This window comes from Simochromis diagramma, unplaced genomic scaffold, assembly GCF_900408965.1.
Source record: "Simochromis diagramma unplaced genomic scaffold, fSimDia1.1 OVJJ01000343.1, whole genome shotgun sequence".
Classification (NCBI taxonomy): domain Eukaryota; kingdom Metazoa; phylum Chordata; class Actinopteri; order Cichliformes; family Cichlidae; genus Simochromis; species Simochromis diagramma.
The window spans coordinates 8,532,023-8,555,272 of NW_024386831.1; the positions used below are offsets into that span (position 1 = coordinate 8,532,023).

Genomic DNA, 23,250 nt, shown 5'->3' on the forward strand with positions numbered 1-23,250 from the left:
CGTTTGTTGTCCTGCCGTCTCCATAGAACAGCGTCTCAGACGTTCTGTATGTTTGGGGCTCAAACTTCTGACAGCAGCTGACAGAGTGGTGCTGAGTGACGGCTGTGCTGTAAATGAGCAGAGCTGGCACGCACTCGTTGGATGGATGGCAGCGAATCCAAACTCCTCAGATGCAAACTTCTCAGTCACAGATGGAAACTCCAACTTCACACGAACGTCGGATCAGATCACAGAAGCTGAATTTTTCCCTCTGTAGTCTGTAGTAAACTCTCAGGCCAAAGACTACATTAAAAATTGCTGCTGCTTTGGAAGCTTTGTGGACACCTGAGGAGGTGAACTCCAACAGGTGATGACTGCGTGTAAATGTTCATGCAGCTGGTAAATGCAACCAGCACCGAGCTGTCCTCTGTGTGTAGGACACATGCACACTTCTTATTATTTCTTTGTAATTTGCTCAGAGATGGGAAACAGGTGCAGCGATGTATCGAAGCATGTGCAAACACAAACAACAGAAACAGTCTTTACACAGGAGGACGCTCCGAGCTCTTCTTTGGATGTTTCTGCCTTCAGCTCTGTTCTCTGTCAGGATGACCCCACAGTGTTTGTGTGCTGGGGGAGGCCCATCCATGACGGACAGACTTCCTCTCTGTGTTTCTTTCACTGTGCTTTTACTGCACTGGCAGTGTGACCTGTGACCTGTGGCAGGTGTGTATCAGATGTTTGTAGGCCTCACACTTCGTCCTTTGTCCTCTACTCGCTGAGGACACACTGTGCTGAGATCTGCAATGTTTTCAGCTCTTTTTGAATCAACTTGTTGGTGCAAAAATTCCATTTTATGTCAAACTGTGGTACCTTTCATGGTTTCTACTTCACTAAGTTCACACCTTTGAAGCTACAATATCAAAATCTGAAATGTGCACAGAGACGTATAACTGGATGTACAAAGAGCTCGATGTTTGAATTTCCTTCTGCTTCCATTCGGAGCTCCTCTCACAGTCGAGCTGAGGTTGGTGACCCCGCTGCGATATTTCTCCAAAAATATCAGGACATTTTCAAGTCCTGTTTGTTGGTTTGTGTTTGGGTAAATGTGAGCGCACGCAGCTTCGTGGGCCACGGGGCCGATGAGTAACACGGCTCAGAAAGTTATTTTACTGAGGAACAAAACACTATTTACACATATCAGTACTCACAGCTAAATGTCAAAGCAAGCCGGCGCCTTTTAAAATGTTGCATGTCAGAAACAAACAGAGGAACAGAATCTGTGTTGCTGTCCACACGAACTGCATGCAGCTCACGCTACGAGCTCATGTTTTTCCCGTGTGCGTGACATCTCTCCTGCACAGACAGGCCGCAGACGCTGCTGTGCTAATGTGCTGCTGATGCTCCACCTCCTGTGAAGACTCGAGGCGTCGGGCGGCCGTGGCTCGAGTTAGAGAGATAAAGAACAAAAGATAAAGGAGGATCTCGTAGCACAGGCCAGTGATTCTGTTTCCCCTCGTTCACTGTCTCTGATGTCACAGTGCAGCAAACACGTCTCACTGACCTTTGTGCTGTAAAAGCCTGAATGCAATCTTTAAGCATCACCTGCAGACAAAGGTCGCCGCCCTGCTTCACCTGTTTATCCTGGAAAACTACAAACCAGCATTTCAACAACAACACGTCCGTTTCTTTTATTGTTCTGCACATTTTCTGCACCTTAGATGTGAAATCAGCCCAAAGTGCATCCTGCTGCTGGCTGAGAGATTATGTGAAATGACACATGAGCCACTTCATTTATTATCATTTCTTCTTCTCCTGACAATCAGCGGCAGAGTGACTCTGCTGCACGCGCTCGTTTCTCTGCCAATCAGGACAACACCCTGAATCTTCACTCTCCACACGCCTGTTGTTACTGCCTGATTCTAGCCAGTGTGTGTTCATGTGTGTGCGTGCAACATGGCACCCACAGAGTCTCAGGGCTCATCGTGGAGTCTGGGATTCTGAAAATCCACCGAGGAGCTGCAGCACACGAGACGCACGCTCGTGTGCGCAGCATAAAGGACTGTGCACATCTGGGAGCTGATGATGTTCGTGGTTTTTCCTTTTTCATTTGCTGCACTTTGAAACAAACTGACAGCAACATTTCACTGATCCACGGTCAGTTTCAGTGAAATTAAAGACAGAGTTAGACCACTGTAAATGAGGTAACTGTCCTCATGCTGTGTTATATGTGAGCTGTCTCTGTTGTTCAAATGGTGTTATGCAGCATCATTTGTCTGTGGTGGATGGTCGGTGATCTCCTCAGATGGAAAAAGACCACGATGTACAATCCTATGTGATAAAACAGAAAACCATGCAGTGTGGCTGGTTTCTGAAAGAGCTGAACGTATGTCCTGTAGTTTCATCTACAGTATGCAGTGTGTTATTCAGCAGTAGGCGGTCACTGAAATAGACCATCGGCATTTCCTACAGTGTTCTCAGTGCTGCTATTAATAGGCTGCTGACCTTTCATTCTTTGAATACCTCTTCATCTGTAGCAGAGGGGACAAAGGACCACAGACCAAACACAACAAGTTAAAACAAGATAAAGGTGAAGTAAATATCTCTGCAATAGGGATGGGTACCGGTATCGGTTCTGACATAAACGGTAGTAACCAGACCGAAAAGCAGCGCACATTTCGGTACTTTATTTTCCTGAGCTGTGATACACTTTGGATTCTAGCCAATCATTTTACATTTCCGAGGATAGTAGGCGGGTCCAGGTACGTACGTTCTTTTAGAGCAGAGCTACAGATTAAAAATGCCCAAGGCGAAGCGGTCAAAGTCTGGCTGTACTTCACAGCAAAAGATGCAAACTCAGCAGCAACAAGTGCTTTAAGCTGATACTGTGATGCTGTCAAAGGAGGTAACACCTCAAATCCGATGAAACACCTGGCGACGCATAGCGTTTTCTTTAAAGCCGAGAAATGCGCCGTATTTGATAGCTTGCTGCGAGACCTCACACCGAGCACATCTACTGCGGGTGTGGTGCCTGTTATCGGACCCGGAGTTAGCAACATCCCCCAAAAACCCGAAGAGGAGAGTCCTGGCCCCTAGCCCTGCCAGTGTAGCAGAAATGATGACGGATGATGATGCAGCAGCAGCCGTTCTTCTCTGTGTGAGTAGCTTAATGTTGTTCATGTGTAATTTACGTTGAGTAGGCTAACCACGTTATTACATTAATGCATGTAAGGTGAACTGGCAAACATCATCATAGCTACATGCGGCTGTCTTCTTGTGTGATGGCAGATGCTCCCTTCACCCTGGCCAAAAAGGCTAAAATGACCAAAGAAAAAGTGGAAAACAGCTAAACATGAGAGGTTTTTGGACAAAGTTTGTGTTTTTTCCATTGATTAAGCACTGCTTCCAGCCAAGAGTGATACCATATATGCCCAATAGCTGCAGAAAAGGCTAACATTGTTATCTTTTTACAAAAAAAACAGCTGAACATGAGAGGTTTTTGGACCAATTTTGTGTTCTCCATTCTTTAAGCACCGGCATCGTTTCAAAAGTACCGGTTTGGCACCGGTATCGGATAAAACCTAAATGATACCCATCCCTATCTGCAAATCAGCGTGGCTCAGCCTCTGCACTGCACTTTATGCTGCATGCATGCCATCATATTTGCTAATAAAGGACTGTTACAGAAAACACCAGCAGATCGCTGGTTGGTGAATAATGTATAAAGACGACCAAAGAGCTGAGCTTTTTAAGCTTTTTATGTCAGATGTTGGAGACAGCAGACGTCAAAAAATTACATATTTTTGCACGAGGAGGAAAATGAAGAAGGCAGAGAAGATGTAATTCTGCTTTTACTGTAGCAGAGCGAGGCGGGGGGAACAGCAGCCGAGGCTAGCACAGACACGAGGAAGAGGAAACAAGAAGAAAAAGCTCTAAGGACACCTAACAGGTACCAGCACACAGAGAAAGACCGCAAAGCATCATGGGACACCGGGTGCTCCTCTATATGGTGTAGTGCTGCTCTGGGAGTGTTACATAACAGCAATGCACTGGATACATGCAGTGATAAAAATGTGGGACGGAAAGACGAGGACGTCGTATTACTGAGCGTCAGAGAAATAAAACAACGAGCACAGAATGAACAAAGATCAGTGATCTCACACTCAGCAGGTTTTCATGCACCACATGCACTGAGTGAGTCTCTCACTGCATTAAAGCAAAGCACTGCTGCACTGCTGTCTGTGCAGTGGAAAGTTTCAGGGCTGTTGCACATTTGGGAACAAGACACCACACCCCACTTCCACCCATGTGCTCACACTGTATGTGTGCAAGCACAGAGTCACTCCCACCGGACTCGTGCACCGTGTGAAAAACTGCGAGTGCTGCTGTGGAGCAAATCATCCGGACAGGCTCAGAAATAACTGCATCGGAAATATTTGACATTTATTTATTTTTGATTTTTAAAAACCAGAAATAATAAAGAGTAAAAACTTTAGTCACGACTCAAACGACAGCATTAGTGATCATAATTAAAGCAAACAGCTAATTGGTTCATGCTGGTCCTGCTGTCAGTAATTTATCATTACTGACTCTAAAAGAGCCGCCATCTTTGCTCATACTGTGCCATTGGTCCTGCCCACCTGACGGGGCGAGGTGAGTGCCGTGTGCCTCGTCACTTCCTGTCCCGCTCCCAGAGCACTGCTGCTCACCTGTGCTGTTAACCAGCAGCGCTCGAGTTCACAAAGAGACGGCAGCGAATCCTGTTACGTGTGATTCACCGAGTGAGACAGGAGGCGGGATACACGTACGCTTTATTACGCGCACGTGCATATGTATCCATGGCAACAGGTGTGTTGGCAATTTGCTCAAATTTGAAAACAGATTTTTTGGCAGCAGCTGTGACAGAAAACATGTAAACAGAGTAAACTGTGTGCAAACACGCGCCGCCCTCGTGATGTGGGCAGCATGTGACTGTGACACGGCAGCGTCAGGAAGCTCACGCGGTCAGCAGAGATGGACGCCTAAGTCAGGAATATCTGTACTCCTGATTGTTCTTCTAGCAGCCAAAGCCCAGCTCACACACACACACACACACACACACACACACACACACACACACACACACACACACACACACACACACACACACACACACACACAGGCATTAATAACAGACTGTAACTGTGTGTTTGCAGACAGCTGCCAGCTCATGCTCCGTTGGCTAAATTAGGTTTACTAATTGCTTGCTGCTGGTCACTGAACAACATGTGGCTGATGAGGAGCTTCGTCCCCAAAAGTGCGACTGCAGTCTACCCGGCAACAAGAGCCCGGCTGTGCTCAGAACTTATCTGTCAACAAACTCGTGTCAGAGCAGAAGTCTTGAGCTGAGAGCAGAGGACACACAAAGGGATTTACTCTGTGTTGAAATCACACACAGACAGTTTTCAGTATCACGTGTTATTTAGAGCAGCCAGTGTAGTCACCCCACTGCAGCTAAAGTAACAGGTGAGTTCAGACTGAAGCAGCTCAGCATCGTCCTCAGAACAACACTTTATTTACTCTCACACTGAAGCTTATTGATTTGTAATTATGGCTCAAATCAAAATCACAGTGTAATCATTTTCTGATATTTAATGATCCAGTGTTATTTGTCATGATATAAACTTATGACACTGCTTTGCTTTTAAACATGAAAATCAATTCTTAATATTTGACCACTAATTTAAAAAAAAACTACAAAGCGCCACAAACAATAACCACACGTTAGTTATGATCGCACACGTATGTGCTTTGTTTTATATGTCCAAAATAAAATGTCATCATGATGAGGTGATGATGGTTTACAGGTAAGACGGTGACACCTGGGCCAACATTCGCCGCTCTGATATCCACAGACAGCCGCGCCCGGCCTCTCTGCGCTCTCTCACCTCGCTTTTGTTTTTCTGCTTCTGTCTGATTGACGGTTACGAGGCGACTGCCCGTCACAGAGCGATTCTATTACAAGAAGCCGTTACTGGAGCGACGTCCACTTCCACAGATCAAACACACGTGCACCCATGTATCTGTGCAAAGGGACACAACAATACTGACACAGGCGCAGGGATGCACATTCAGAAGGCCAACACAGAGAAGCACACACACACACACGCACACACGCACACACATGCACGCACACACACACACACACACACACACACACACGCACACACACACACACACACACACACACGCACGCACACACACACACGCACACACATGCACGCACACACATGCACGCACACACACACACACACACGCACACACACACACACTCGTCGGGCACTTTCTCGATTATATTTGTTCTCTGTAAACCAAATCTCAGCACGTGTTGGGCGTCTCGCTCAAAGCAGAGGGAGGAGCGTCCTAGGAGCCCACTGCAGAGAGCCTTGTTGCCAACCCACTGCGCCAACCCCGATGACATTGTTGCTATGCACTATTCATCAGAGCGGGACCGGTCCTGCTGTGACTGACTCAGCCATTGATGTTAAATACGTGACATAAAGACATGAATAACACAGCTGTCCACACCGAAACGCTCGCGCAGCTTCAGAGTTTCTTGGCGATGGAAGGGGAGGAGGGTTTAAATCATGATTACACGTAGGAGGCAATTTGTCACTGGGGGAATACAAAAAGCACAACGACAGTATGTTGACAGTCTACTACGCAAAACACCCACAGCGTGGTTACGTGACTGCAGAGTAATTCTTCCAGGATGATGTGAGTCGGAGCGGCTACAGGTGAGGACAGGGTTCAGTTTGTTTATCTTTTTGATAATGAAGTCATGCTGAGATGTGTTCAAACACCTCTGTGTATTTGCTCTCACATTCTACGTTCATGTGCAGTGATGTAAGACGGTCTCAGTGTCACGTGTGACCCAACAACAATTTAAATGATCATTATTCATGAAAAGGAGGAAAAACACCTGAATCTGAAACAATAAATGAAGGTAAACATAAAGTTAAGCTACGACACAAACAACCTCAACGTGTTTTCCAACTTAGCTTTTCAATTCAGTCTGTACAGCGCAGCAGTCCCCTCCAGGTGCTTTATACTGTAAAGTAGAAACCCTACAACAATACAGAGAAAGGCCAACAATCAAACGACCCTCTGTGAGCAAGCACTTGGTGACAGTGGGAAGGAAAAACTCCCTTTCAACAGGAAGAAACCTCCAGCATAGCCGGGCTCAGGGAGGGGCGGAGCCATCTTTGACATACTTATAGGTGAATGAGTGGTGGTGTTATTGCAGACGGCGTTCTTCCGCCCACAGAGAGCAGGTCCAAACACCTCGAGCTGATGAAGTCAGGCTCAAAGCTAAACCCCAGACAACATAGCGTTAGCTTAAAACGGTCCGGTCTGTGTTTTGACCTGAGCTGTAGCGTCTGTGTTAATAAGCTGCTTGATTTGACACACTGGGACTTTCTCCGTGTTCCTCCTGCTGATTCTGTTTATCAAAGAATCAACGTTTGGAGCAGATTTTTGCTTCAGTCTGGTTATAAAACGTAGTCACAGTGAGCTCCAGCACAGAGCAGCTGTGAGGATCATCTTTGTTTGTAGCTGGTAAAGATGTAAATGTCAGCAGAGAGCTGCGACTTAAATATCTCTTCTTGTGTACTTTTATCACCATCCTTAATAATGTAACTGAAGTTGCCTTTGTTCTCCACAGTGTGCCACCTCTATCCGTCTCTACCTTCATGCTTCTCTCACAACTTCTATTCCTGCTATTTTTAAGCCGCTGAAAGTCATCTCAGCTATCGCAGCAACTCCTCAACCCACCGAATCCACAGCGCCGCTTTGAGCCAGCTTCCCAAATCTGCTCTGAGTGTACGGAAGCACACTCGCCCCAAACACTGAAGCCTGGGGATCAGGTAAACCAGCATAAAGAAACAGAGCTGCTGTAATAAAATAAGATCACATTAACTGTTTGTTAGGTTGGTGATGAAGAGCAGCTCCAAGACTTCAACTGAAACAAGTACTTAAGTAAATATGCATGTAGCCGCCCACTTAGGTATAAAAAACAAAGATTCAGGATGAAAACAAAGCAAACAGATTCCACTGGGACTCCGACGTATTGATCACTGTTCAGGATGTACAGAGGCAGACCACACGCTGGGAAACCGACTTCCCACAGACGGCCCACAAACCCACAGTCCTGCAGTCATGTGAACATTAACTTTGATCGCTTTAACCGAGCATACATTTCTACATACATTTCAACCAGCCGTAGTAAAACAGCTAAATGAGAGGAAACGTGTTTGAAACTAGAGGAGAAACAAAAGGAGAGCGTTACAGAAGACGACAGGTGAATGTTCAAAGCCTCGGGAGGAAGAGGACGGACACTGAGACAGGCTGTGAAGGACAGACGAAGGGTAAAGTGAATAAATAAAAGCAGAAACGGGGGAAGGTCCACGAGACAGAAGACGACAGCAGGCGAGGCAGATTGAGAAAGGGCAAAATCGAGGAGTGAGACCGAGAGAGAGCCAGAGAGTCTGTGACGGGCCACTCGGGAGCCGAGGGAGGTGTGTGCAGCATGTCAATACAAATGCTAAGTCACTCAAGGGCTTCCATGCAGCTGCAAGCCCAGCCGAGCTCTACTGTCAGGTGTAGGACACAGCAGTGGGGACTAACGGCTAACTCATCTAAACCTGATCTCACCTGAACCAGGTTTAAAGCTTCTCAGCTTAGTTTGATCAAAGATGACAAGCAGATTAAATCAAAGCTACAGCACGCCCCAATCTGCAACAAACCAAAAACCAGAGACATGGACCCCTCAGGTGTCTGAGAGCACAGGTATCTGCATGCTTAGAGAAAGCCCAGAGGTGAAGGCACTGCAGTCACCTGAGAGAAGCTCTGCAAACAAGCAGCTCCGGGCTTCAGCGGGGCCCGAGGATACGATTTTAGGGGATAAATCAAACCGTAATTGATTAATCCGCCCATCACTTTATGAGTAAGCGCTGAAGGAGACTGCACACCTGCGCCAAGGCTGAAATCCACAGAAATATCTGGTGGTGTTTTCTTGGATTTCACAAGATCATTTTTCATACTTAATTTAAAATGTATTTGTGAAGGTAGCACGACGTGTGCTAGAAGAACCTGGGTTCAGGTCCTGGATGTAATCTGTCGTCCATCCATAACAAGCACACACAGAGCTCTGTTCCTCCTGAATGTGAAGTCTGTAGCAATTACTGAGCCAGCTGCTGCATTTTCTCTTCCTAGAGGTAAAGTTTTAAAAAATCTGATTGGATAAATCTATTTTTATGATTGCAGGACGGTAACGATTTAATATTTAAATCAAATCTAATACAAAGAAATAATTATGGAATGAAGAACATATTAAAAAGGAAAATGCTGGGATATTGATCGGCTGGAAGAACGGATTCAGAGCAGAGATGAAGTATTTGGTTCAGCCGTTAGCTTTGTCAAATAGACACATATTCACACAGCGTCACGTCCACCTCTGACACTCTGGAGCTTTTACGCTTTCTTTCAGCACAGAAACCACTCGGCCCGCTCACACGTCACCCCGGCGGGATGTCTGCGTGGCTGCTGCAGCGTCCGTGTTTGGTGCCTCTGCTGGAGGAGGACGCTCGGTGTTAACGAGGGTGTAACATCGTACCTGTGCTGCAGTTACTCGTCCTCCACCATCCCTGTGACCCAGGAGACGGGCTGTTGCAGGGTGAGTCTGCAACCAGACAAGTGAGTGACACGAAATGACAGGATAGAAAGAGGAAACAGAACCAGAGGAGGAGGTCAAAGGTCGGAGCTGCGGAGGCCCCTGCTCGGTTTGTACAGGAGGAGAGACATAACACAGTGGGAGCCGCCTGCTTCTGTGGCAGCAGTAAAGTATTTACAGTAAATACATTAAGTCTGTGTTTTGTGTGTGATCAGAGGTCATTGCTGTGTGTGTGGGCGGGGCGAGTGAACAGGAAGTAAAGGATACATTCGTACTCCACCAGATCTCGAACCGATGGCCAGGATCTTCTGCACGGGGTCAAAGGCCAAAGCGGTGGGCTGGTAAGGGAAACCATGACGCACCGTCTGCAAAGAAACACACAGATCATCTTGATTTATAACAGTGATGTCAAACAGGAAGCAGGAAATGCTTCGTTTCAGCGTGACTTCAGCTGCAGAGGTGTCGTTTCAGCTTCAACACGTTTAGTCTCACCTTGAATGAGGTCACACTCTACAACACTGAACTCTTAAACATGACTAATGACATCAAAAGGACTCAATCGTTTTCATTTTTACCACATTTTAACGTGAGCACATATTTTATGTGAACACGTTTTGTGAATGATGACAATCATTTGTGTGCCTGCTGCTGTGCTGTTCATTAACTGAACCCAGTAATAACACACAAACACTTGTGACTGCAGTGCTTCTGTTTTCTGTGACTGAGGTTAAGCTTTAAAATGACCGACGGTGAGGGCAGCAGTGAAGAATACGCAGGGCTGCGTGCAGACGCGGCTCGAACTGAGCATCAGAGTGAGGACCAAATGGGATTTAAGTGACTTTGAACATGGTGCTGCCAGCAGACTATTACAGAGTGTTGATCTGCTGGGATTTTCCCACACAGCCATCTCTGAGGTTTACAGAGACGCTTCAGAAAAACAGAAAATATACAGTTTTAGACAACAGGTGAGTGTAAAAGTGCAAAAGTACTGCTGTCTGTCTATCTATGTTTAACACTCACATGCTGATGAAACACAGAGGCTTTACAGTAAGTAATGAGCGAGGATGCAGGACCTCTTATTCATGCTGTAAATGGATTATGAACTGAAGGAAATTGAACTTGACTCACAGTCAAATACAAAAGCCTGACTTGGCAAAACATGGCTGTCTCTCCCACTCTGAGATGCAGTGCATGCTCTGCAGCTGTCTGCTGTAAGTCATGTTAAATTTCCCAGCAGTGGCTCACTTACAGTAATCTGCTGTGGGGGGATGCAAAGCTGTGGACATCACCAGAGCTGACTGAAAACATGTTTATGGGAAAACTGCAGTATTAGAAAGTAATATTACAGGATGATACAGAATATAAAATAGTTTCTTATTTTTAGCTTTGAATGAGAAAGTTGTTGGGCTGATTTCCTCCAGTTCAGACAAACCGGTGCAACACACACAGACCAAGCTGCAGCCTGTAAAGTGTTTACCTCTAAATGCCTCAAAGTGAGTCACAGTGAAAGCCTCTCAGCGCACACTGTGGAATTAACACACGCAAAAACACAGGATGCATTGTTTGTCAGAGAATGTGTGGCTGTTACAAAATACATTTCATTTGCAAAACTCTGAAGGAAACTTGCTGAATGATACACTTCCAGTTCTAAATCCACAGTGTGGGTTTTGGCAGCCATTGTTGCCAGACTCAGCAGAGCGTGATGAGAACCAACGCTCACCAACCAGAGAGGGAGTGTGTGTTTGTGTGTGTTTGTGTGTGTGTAGCACGCTAATCAAAAGTGAGACGTATCCTAAGGTCGCTATCCGTCACACAAACAGGGTCGGGTTCCACGCCGCGTCCAGCCTGCGAGTAAGAAACAATAAACAATAAGCTTTTGATCTAAACAGACGTTTTGTGAATCAGCAGTTTCATTTCATTTGCTCCGAATGACGTTTAAAAAATAAAGAACAGTTCCACAGTTTAGCGTTCAGATCGCAGCACGCAGCAGCTGACGACCTTTGTATTTCTAATAATTCTGCCACCTGTTTTATGCAGTGCAGAAACACTCACTGGGGATGATGATTAATATAATGAGTTTTCATTACTTCATGCTTCATGGTCTATCCCTAACCCGTCTTTAAGTCTGACGTCATTAGCCGTGCCTGGGCCCAAACTCCGCTTCAGGTCCCAAAGTCAAACGAACACTGCGTCATCACTGAGAGTTAAAAACTATCTAAATTCTTTCATCTTTAATAAAACGATCAGCATTGCTGCTTTACCAGGTGTAACAATTAACTTTAACATCCAGTCATCCATGAAAACAGGATTTATTAAGTTTAACAGAGTTAGAAGTTAGCAAGAAGTTAGCTCGCTAGTTAGCTAAACATGATATAGCATGTTCTGACCGAGAGATTTGTGAAAAAATTCAAACGTACAGCTCTGCTGTCACTTCCAACATAAATGAAGACAGAAAACTAAACAGCAGTGATGTTTGTAGGGTTACTGAAGTTGGGCTAGCTGCTATTTAATGATGTGCTACGTGACCACTAGCGACACAGCTATGTTAGCATAGCATAAACACAGTGAAGCTGGAGGATGAACGCTAACTTTTTTCCACACAATAAGTTAACGTGAGGGTTCCTGATGGTTAGAGACAAATGCAATCGCATGGCAGGATGCTGTAAACGGACCAAACTTCAGTCAGGAGAACAACTGAGATAATCCATCCACAATACGAGGTTAGTCATTCATATACTGCTGCATGGGCTGGAGTTACATCGTAAGGGTTAAAATCTGAGCTTTAAAATGAACAGTGGTGGTAAAAACCGAGAGAGGCCGACAGGGATCACTGACTGTTTTTTTTGTTGTTGTTGTTGTTGTTCAGATTAAATAGAACAAGATACAAAACATGTTAAAAACACAACAGCCTTAATAAACACAGTAGTTTGAGCCCAGAAGCAGGGCTCATATGTCATCACTTAAAACCCGATAACTGTTGACATGAAAGCTCTCACAGGTACCTGAGCCTGTGCTCATTTCTATACAAACGTTCCCACTAAATACATTTTTCCATTATTTAAGTCCCTCTTTAATAACAGCTACCACATGTACTGCTGAGTGTGTGCGTAACTCTGAAATAACAGGGCTGCTGATGCTTCTGAAGGCACTGAGCCGTGACACTTGGATATGCACCATAAACTCCAGCAGCAGCACTCTCACACGCATGTTCAATGACTTAAGCTACTTTGAAAAACAACGGCTTGGGGATTGTAATTCTCTGCACAGGCTGCTAACATCAGGAGCTCCAGCTCAGCTGTCCCATGCCCTTAATTAGTCAGAGATGTTTGTTAAAGCTTTTTATTGCATGAATAGTTTATCCTTTTGACGTCGAGGTTAAATGATTTTCTTTTACCTCCCTGTAAGGTCAAGTTTAACACCAAGCCTTAGCCAGCCAGTCGTTCTACGAGTGACGCCTTCAGAACAATACGACACTCTGACATATGTTCACCCTCCTCTGACACTCCATTTATCAAAAATAAGAACAGGGTATGTATTTGCATTTGCTGTCAGACAGTAAATGAGTCTTTGACAGAGCTGTAGACGATCCTGTCAGTGCTGTTTCAATGCTTAAAATCTCAGCTATGGTCATGGTGCCTCTCCAGTGGCAGTCCTGTTACGGTACAATTCTGCTGGGAAGCCTCGGATCATTCGTGTCCCGTTTGCTTTGACACAGCACTGTTGCACACTAAGAACTTCCCCCATGAAAGCTTCCTCCAGCGGGACAATGCGCCATGCCACTCCACAGAAAAATCCTCAGTAACAGCTCGAGAAGCACGACAAAAAGCCCGAGGCAACGACACAGCCTCCAAAGTCCCCAGATCCCAGTCCAATCAAGCATCAGCTCGAAGCTCAGGAACTACCCCGATCCACTGAGGCCCCGCCCACTAACCCGAGTATCTGACTCCAGGAAAACCCTTAGTTCAAAACTCTGAAGGCCACAGCTGCATTAGGTAATCCTACAGTGAAGTGCAGCACACACCTATTTACGTCTGCAGTCTGTGAGTCAAACACACACCAGTTAAATTAAGAAGAGAGAGTAAACAAACCCTAATTATTACAAGCATGCTCATGCTGTGGATGTAGGCGAACACATGCATGTGTGCACGCAGCGAGCAGCGAGTATCTGAGGACCACCTGCAGTACATCTGTGTTATGGCTGCCAGAGGCTACATTACATCAACTCCTGTCTCCATCCACCCTCCTCCCCGCTCCGCTCTCTCTGATGTCCACACAAACACAACCTTTATGCACGCTAGCGTGATGTTCAATCGCATCACCCTCTGCACGCATACACCCCCCACCCCCGAGACTAATACCACCTCATGCCACCCACGAGCCTCTTTCTCCACACAGCGTTCAGCTGCAGAGCTGGTCTAGACCCCTGTTTCTATAAATAGCAAGCAGCACCCAACACTGCCAGCCAATTGTGCATTGAGCAGCTATGTCTCCAAATATCAACACAGAGAAGCAGCACGGGATGTTTCCGATCTACATGTGACTACAACATAAAGGCGCTACGCTGCTAATTTTGTGGAGCTCAGTGTGCACGAGATAAATAAGAGTAACACGTCAGCTCTCCTCTGCTTCTCAGTCATTAGCAACCACTAAGGTACAAAAGCTAGCTAGCTTCTCAGTTTAAGCCAGCACCGACCTTGTTATTGACACCTCTAATGATAACCATCATCAGCTCAATATTGCATTAAATCAGCTCAAGCTAATTATCATAAATGTCACAAGCAGCTGAGTGAAAAGTAAACAAGTGGTGTGATTAACATGGACACGCTGTGTGTGGCCTGCGCAGCACTGACCGCAGCGCTCGCGGGGATCGTGTGTGCTGAGACACCAACAGCAGCAAAATGTTTTCAGTCCCTGAACAAAGCTATTATTTTTGGAGACTCGGGGTATAAGGTACATAAATTCAGATTTCACAGCCGAATGTACGACTATTTTGTTCACGCGTCGTCTGACAAATGACCTCCGGAAAATGGAGTTAGGACATAAAAATAGCAGAATCAACAAACCCGAGCAGTTCCTAACAACCAGCACAGAAACTGTGCATGTGCTCATATCTGCCACTCTGCTTTAGACACATCAGCGTCACAGGGCGCCATGTGGAGCGCTGCCCCACCGTTTCTCTAACTTTAAAAACTCACTGCTTCATCCCTTCATTAAGCAGCACGGCAGCATCACCGAGGACCCGACTAATGAGTCATGCATTAACCAGACGCTACACCCTGATTGTGATGGTGCTTGGATACATTTATTGACACAAGGAAATTGCATGGGGAGCTTTGCACACGGCTCACGAGTAAATGGAGGAAGTGATGGAGAGGCCACTTGTGATGTGCAGTTTGAGGCGAGCGCTCTGACAAGTGGTGAATAATACATAGAGAGAGTAGTATGTGAGCAGACAGCAGAGGAAGGCAGAAGAAAGAGAAGTGATAAGAGAAGCACCGTGCACACAGGAGGTCACGTCTCTGTGTTTCTGTTGTCACATCTGAGGTTGAATAAAGATTTTATTCACTGTCCAAAATTTTCAGTTTTAATTTAATCATTGAAACGTTCAGTGTTAGCTTAGTAAATTACTCTGATTACATTAGTTTGCTTAAATATCTATTGGCTGGAGTCACATAGGTATGTTAGACTCCTCCCATTTTTAGTAAACAAAAAATGGGCGGAGTCTCAGTTTTCTGTTAAACTCTGTGCTAACTGGCCTCAAACTCGTTTGTAAGCTAGCTTAGTTCATGGCTGATCTAGTCTCTGGTCTATTTTTGCGATGAAAAAACTTAAAAGTACCTTTTTTTATTAAAAAATGTCTTTTTCTCTCTTGTGGGGCACTTTCTGAGATAGCCAAACAACTCAAAGGCGTAATCTACGGTGGCCCTGAGAGGTCAAACACAGCGCAAACAGAAAACAGAAAAATGCTGCAAACGCACACTGAACACAGCTGAAGTGTTTCTGGAGACGAGATAACGGGACGGACCGGCTGCAGAAGTGACAGAAAGCGTGAAGGATGGCAGCGCCACACTTTAATGAAGCAGCGTTGTCTTCGAATCACATGATTCTCGTGGTTCAGGTTGTCAAACTGATCTTATAGGTTAGAATAATGAATGAAGCCGAGGTAAACTTTACTCTTTCGTTCCTGTTACGTGAAAGTGTGGTGAGATTCAGTCGTCTCATCCACTGCAGAGAAACTGTTTTAATATTTGATTCTTTGAGGGATTTTTTTCTTTAATTTTATGACATGATAGACTAGCTTCTTGTTTTTCACAGGTCAACGGACCGACTGCAACCATGTTAGAACTGAATATACGAGCAGGCAAACGTGTCATGTGGCCGCAGTAATCGGGACACACGAGTCCTGTTGTGCCTGAGAAAGATTTCATAATTACAGGTTATTATATCTTGGCTGGTTTTGTTTGGTAAACACAACAAAGATGCTGTTGCTACACGCTGAAACCTTGATCTTAAAAACCAAACGCTGCTCTGTAATTAAAAAACTGGCATTAACAGTGAATGGCCTCGTCCGTGCCCAGAATCTTTTATCGATGTTTCTGCCCAAATTAGTTTGACTTTGCTTGAAACTTCAAGATCAAAAGTTTTGAAGCTTTTAGTAAGAAGCCGTGTTTTATGCAGATGTTTATATTGATTTAAAATGGAGCGCAGCAGCTGTTATTATGAAAAAGAACTGAACTGAAGGCCTGCACGTCACAGGAAATGACTCGAGATCAATGAAGCCCACACTCAGCTGTGATTTAAAATTCAAATTGGAGTATTTCAGCGCTCCCGTGGCAACACTGTATGCAAATCCATAAGGCCGAATCAATCCTGAATTACATAACTGGCCTGGTTGAAGCATATCTGCTTTATAATCAAGCCAGAGATTTCGGAGCTTTTAATAAACACCTCATTAAACAAACCAACAGGAAAGGATGTGAAATTAGCAGCTGCTGGAAGCACAGTTAGAAGCGCGTCTGACTGCAAAGGTTACGAACTCCTTGCACATACTGCTCGTCCCGTGTGCTGCCCTTGTACATACAATTAGTTCATGTGCATCACCCAGGTGTTGTAGCACCTGTCCCCTCCGGCTAATGTCACCATGACAGACAGCAGTGCAGAGGAACGTGTCACAGTCTTCCGCACCAATTTACTTTACAGCGTCAGAGAGACCATCAAACAAACACGGATCCACGTGGGCTTCCCCACCAGCGAGATATTTCCAGCGTGCTCTGAAATTCCTTTGATCCTGTCGGCTGAAAATAAAGGCAGAGCTGAGCTCGGGGCGGGGGGGGGCTCTGTATGTGGGAAACAAGCATGAAAAAAACAGTCGTTACAAAACACACCTGAACCCAGAGAGAGTCCTGCCTGTGATCGACACATCAGTGCTTCCTCAACTCTGAGATATGAATTCTTATTTTTAGTCTTTGAATTAAAAATAGTTGCACTGAATATCGAATATACAGTAATATTCTAAAAATAGAGAAATGTATCTTAACGCAGCTGCATCTCTTTGGTTCCACATCACTGAACAGATATCAGGTCATAGCAGCTTTCAGAGCTTCTGAAGCCAGATCCGATTCTGCACCTGAGCACATTCCTTCTGTTTGCTGTGAAAAGCATCGAGCAGACATGACGTAATGGCACATAAAGAGTGAGAAACAGATCCGTTTCACAGCAGCGATGACCACTACCTCCAAATGTGCCAGCTGAGGACGTCAGCTCACTGACAGGATCCAGCACGAGAATCACTGCTTTGCACCAAAAACAGAAAACTGTGGCATGACCAGCTTTTCATATCCAGCGTCTCCTGCAGGCTCTGTTTTCCATGAACAAAGTGATTGAAGGATTTCAGAGTGTGATTCTGCATCATGCTGAAAAGCCAAACAATGAGGGGACTTTCATTCGTCACTTAGAGCGAAGCTGATCTAATAAGCACTTCCTCTATCCACTGTCTGCACGCGCAGAGCTCGGTGCGCAGGGCGAGGATGCTGAGTGAGAGCTCAGGAATATGAAAATGAATGAAGGACCTGCTGACGGTGAAGAGCAGGCGTCAGTGTGCGAGGGGGGGGAGGGGGGTGCTTATATGTTTGCCTTTGTCTGTGTGTATTTATATATTTCTAATCTGAATCATTTGTGTGGGGGCATGTGATTATGTGCACATACCCACACAGATCCACGTGGAACCATCTTTGCTTTCCTAACTTGGCTCCTGCATTATGTAACGTCAGCCTCCCTGTGAGGGTCGGGCTGGTGTTTTAAATCTTTTCATGAACTGTTTACTCTCAGAGGTTTGTCCTGATGCTTCGTGCTCTGGATGTCTTCCTGTGTCTTCTTCTTATTTCCTCTCTGTGTTTGTTCTATTATTGATGCAGTTGCTGCTGTGACAGAAGGGTTTCTATCATTTTAACCTTCTTAGTGTGTGTGTGTGTGGGGGGGGGGGGCTCCTCTCTTGGTACGAACACATGCGTTAGGTGATTCTAAATCATCTGTGGGTGTGATCGTCGTCCTTCTGAGAGTGTCAGTGTGGTGACCTGTCCGGGCCTTTGACCCCGACGACAGCTGGGATGTCTGTCTGATGACTGTAGAGCTTCATGCAAGTATTTACTTCCTTACAAGCAAGCAGTGTGCTGACAGCAGCTTACGGCTCTCTGATATCTGGCAGCGTTTAGCACTGACCCCTTCGACTTAAGCTCATATCAGTTCAGATGAAAGTGGCTGACAGCTCAAATCTGTGATTTATTCCGCGCGTGTGTAAAGTAATGCTATCTGCTCACGCGCGTTCGCATGGTTGCGATTGTCGACTGCAGCTTCATGTTGTGGGGGTCAGCGTGCAGTATGTGTGGCTGTACCATGCACAGGGTTTAACATTTTAATCCCAGCAGTTAATGAATCAGCCATGGCGTCGGCACGGGGCCTCGGGCTTCATGGGAAATGTAGAAGTGGACAAAATAATCATATTTCATGACTGATAATGTGACATGATGCTCCTTCACACGTTAAAACTGCATCCATCTCTGCAGCTTTTGATTATGATGTCTGTCTCGCCAGATGCACCAAATTATGGATTTCTTTGTGGAGGAGCACTAATAATGATGATTTAAACTCTGGCTTCTTCAGTCACATACTTCTAAACACCAGTTAGATGAGGACCGCACGGTGCTTGAGAGCGTAGCTCTTAAGAGCAGAGGGATGTACTGCCCACTCAGAGAGGCGAGGAAGGAACCTGGTGTTGGTTTTAAAGCGTTGCAGTGATTTCATTGTGTGGAGAATCAAACAGTAGTGTGTATAGAGAGGCCAATAAATGTGCACTGCTGATGTTTGTCTGCAGGCAGCCACAGGATGGACAGAAGTTTCAGGAGGAGGAAGAGCAGCAGGCGGCTCTGCTGTTGCTCATTAGACAGATCGCAGATTCTGAAGAGCCTTTATGAACGACGAGACTGATGCTGTGAGTCAGCAGTGATTCTTCCCCTTACACAACGTGGCCTCGTAAACATGAGCAGTTATAATATGACAAAACTGATAAGAACATATGGTGGATGGGGCCGTCCAGGAAAGGGCGGGGCCTGAAAATCGAGGGCGATTGTAATGCTTTAACGGTAAAGATTTGTCTATATGAAAAGCTAATGCTCGCAGTAAGAAGCACAGGTCACTCAGACAGAAGCAGGAAAGATGGAAACTGAGTGAAACAAAGGCTGTTTGAACAGCTCACTGGATTATATTTGCACAGCGTGAGGTGAGGCAGGCTGCTGTCGCCGAGCGGGCGTGGAAAGCCCACACAGAGCCAAGAGGAGGCCGGTCCTCTTTTCCTCTCTCAAACACAGACAGATCCACAGCTTCGAGCTTCGGCACACTTCACCGACAGCTAATCCTCTAACCTGATTCTCCTTCATAAGACTAATAATTGCTTTCATGTAATTCAGGATAAATAAACTCATTAACTGAGCCCGAGTGCGCACACACACACACACACACACACACACACACACACACACACACACACACACACACACACACACTGTGCTTCTTTACATGTGTGTACAGTTTACAGAACATCTCCTCCACCTATCTGGTCTTCTCTGCCTGACATCAACTCCTCCCTAATTGATCCCACACTGTGGCTTCTGACAGGCAGCCGACACATGGTAATGTGAGACTAGCTGGAAGCCAACCCACTGAGTCATCACACCCATGGAGAGCTCGCAGGGTCGCTGGTGAGGGAGTGAAGTGATGTCATCTTTACAAGCCCACATATTATGTTGTCTAAGAAAGGAGACGGAGCGCTGGAAACGCCTGACCTCTGAAGCTTTTCTTCTGTGAAATACTCGTACTGACCCTGGTTCCCCGAGGATTTACATCAAAACCATTTTGCTAATGGTTTGTTGGGATTTTAGCATTTACTCTCCAACTGAGGTTCAGATGAGTGAAGCCGAGGCTCTGAAACACACTTCCCTGTAAAAATGGCCCGTCTTTAATTAGCAGGTAGAAACATCCAGCTGTGCGAATGAGACAAAGACAAGTTTTGGCACAAAACTCACTGAAGCTGAAGCTGGAAAGTCCCACTGCCAGCAAACTAAATCCTGCACGTTAGCATACCATCGTTATCTGTAAATACAGAGGCTGGGGTCATGGGAAGGTCACGGTCCACGACTTCTGAAAGGATTGATGACGGTGCTGACAGAGTGAAGGAAACACTACGATTCATTTTTCTCTTGACATTTTATATTTCAGCCTCGCAGCGACACAAGAGCCAGCATGACTCATCCCGTTAACCATGAAGTATGAACAGACAGCCCATCAAGTGCACGTTGAGATATTTCACAGGGTAATAGAAAGATTTTGATCGGCCACGGGTACAACTGCAGAAGTCAGAGGACACTTTCAGACCCTGCGGGACGTGAACATCTGGACAATATTCAAACCAAGCTGCTGATGGAGCTCAGCTGCAAACCCTCGGACCCGGCCCTCCACTGCACAGGAGGAGAAATGGAGCCTTTGTGGCTGTTTTTATCTCATTTGGAAATTTGAAATAAAATTGCACAGCCTGTCGTACGTTCCCTGTTCAGATTAAAGAAGATGACATGGGGTCACGATGTCCTGGCAGTGCACCTGCTAGCAGGCTGCACATTAAAAACGAAGCCATTAACCAACCAAGACCAACAAAGGTACAAAATACTTGAGCTGTGTTTTCCTGTGTGATTATATCTTCAGTCTGGAAGGAAAAATGAAAACATTTGAGTGAATTTTATTTCATGCTGCTTCCTAAATGTGATCGATTATAAATGTGTGTTAGTTATGGTGGTTTTCCTGCAGATGTTTCTACCACTCTACACGGCTGTTCTGAAGCAGCTCATTTTGCACATGTTGCATCATAAATGCTGCCGCGTGTTCGCGGTCCAGCCTAGGACCAACTCTGCATCCACACAAATACATTCGAGCATGCGCTCGACTCTCAGAGTTTTTCTGTTTTAGCATTAGCCCACACGTATCACAGTCTTCAGAAATCGAACTAAAAGGATTAGACTCATGCTCTCCGTGGCAGAAACTTGGACTTGATGACTATAAACCCACCACTTCTCAGTGATTAAAATTCAAGAGTCGGTGCTGCAGTTTGGAGAGGTGATGGGGTAAAACAGAAGCAGCACGTGCGATGCAAATGAAGTGACTTTAGGTAAAGCCTTCACAGAATGCAAATGACAGCTTTTAAAACAGACGCTGGCAATAAAAATTTGCATGTTAGTGATTTTCCACCGTGAAAAGCTTCTATTTTTGAAAAATACAAGCTGTCTACTGCATTTTTTAATAAACTAAGTGTGGGCTGTGCTGTGTTTACGGCACAGTTTTAACGAATTTTTGGCCACTCGTGAACAGACACAAACATAATAAAATTATCAGCTCCAATTATGTTGTTTTGCTTCCTCTCTTTACAGCTAATTTTACCTGTAGACAAAGCTGAATTGTCCTTTCAGGGCCTGGCTTCCTCGAGAGTCTTCAAAAGGGCAATTACAGTACAAGCTTTACGCTCCATCTCTTTCCAAATGTGCTGCACCTCTTTAACCTCCTGAGACTTTTCAGGACGAGTGAAATTACGGCCACATTCCTGGAAACAGACTGAGATGATGAGTGCTGGATTACACAGGTGAGATGAGGCATGAAGGGATGCACCTGGCGTGCCACAGTGATTCCATACAGTGTGCACGGTGCTGAAACGATGCTGCTCTGTTGTGGAACATGTCCAGCAAACTGCTTCATTTCCCCACCAGCAGCTGGTGACGTGCACACGAGGCAGTGCGGGGATCAGCTGCTGGAGCTGAGCGCTGTTTTTAACCAGCAGCATCTCGGTCCTCCGAACTCCAGACGAGGGTTTTTACACGTAGGTAAAGCCTCGCTCCGAGCGATCGTTTGCTTATTTGCAGCCCAGCTGTCAGACGATCGGCTCGTTCCTTCATGACCTCTCGCTGTCAGCCTGTCATTGACTTCCTGCTCTTTATGAACCACTTTTAAAGCTTCTTTTAGGCCGTGTGTTGCTCCTGTGCATTTAGTTAAGTACTAAAAGACCATTTTAACGTTTTGTCCGGTCCGTGTTTGGGTTGCTGATATTTCTATTCTGTTGTTTCGGTTTCTTCTTGCTGTGTGCAGCAACTTCTAATTATGAGTTTGAAAGAAAGCCGTTATGTACCTATCATAATAACGGAGCTCTCTGTGCTCTGACAAATCTCACAGCCAGTTTGTAGACCATGTTGGTCGAGTCCAAGCAGACTTCTGTCAGCGTGCTCTGAGAAAAAAACTGCTTTAAGCACGACCCCGGCATTCTCAATACAAATGAAATGTAAAGAGATTTCAGTTGTGAGGTGGGAAACGTTTTTAAATGATATGATGTATATCTGAATGCATTATTATGGTGTTGCTCAGCCTGTGAATCTGCCCAGAGCCTTGCCCTCTCGCGCTCTCTGTCTCCTCGTTCCTCCTCGAACACAAAATGAACTCATTTTGCTCTTAACCAAAATCAATCTGTGGACTCGACGAGCCTCAGAGCCACCTGCGCCTCGCGTTTTCCTCGTTTTCTCCTTCAGTCTGAGTAAGATTTCACTGAAGACTTGTTTCAGCAGCGCTCTAATTGGTCTGGAGTGCATTCCTGTACAAACTACAAACACACCAAAACGCTGTCTAATAAAATCTGCACTGTTGCTTCTTCCCACACTGCAGAGCGAGGACAGAAGTCATGACTAACTTTGAGAAGTTAGCCAAACACTCCCACACGCAGCCCACAGAATTACGTCAGAGAATGTTGATCCTATCTACAGCATTTAGAGTAATGAATGAAAATTTAGGTAACTGTCATAGATTGACGGGTGACGAATAAAAGGAAAACACAAACCTTGCTCCACACTACAGGTGGCCCTGCTATGGTTTGGACGGCACCTTGCTACTGTGGCTGTGAGGTGTTGTGAGTCTTCACCGTCACCCTTTCATGGAACATCTCTGTCCTGGTAGGAAGCCCCATAAGCATGAAATGATATGAA

The 23,250-nt window shown here is 45.5% G+C and overlaps 1 protein-coding gene across 16 annotated transcripts in view; it reads right to left on the minus strand.

Moving 5' to 3' along the window:
• Positions 1-23,250, minus strand: part of stxbp5l (syntaxin binding protein 5-like) — a 126,674-nt gene that overhangs the window by 100,785 nt on the left and 2,639 nt on the right. For all 16 annotated transcript variants that reach the window (XM_040027793.1, XM_040027791.1, XM_040027792.1 and 13 more), the window contains exon 2: positions 9,956-10,053. In XM_040027793.1, coding sequence (XP_039883727.1) covers positions 9,956-10,053 — 98 coding nt within the window. The remainder of the gene's footprint in view (positions 1-9,955; positions 10,054-23,250) is intronic.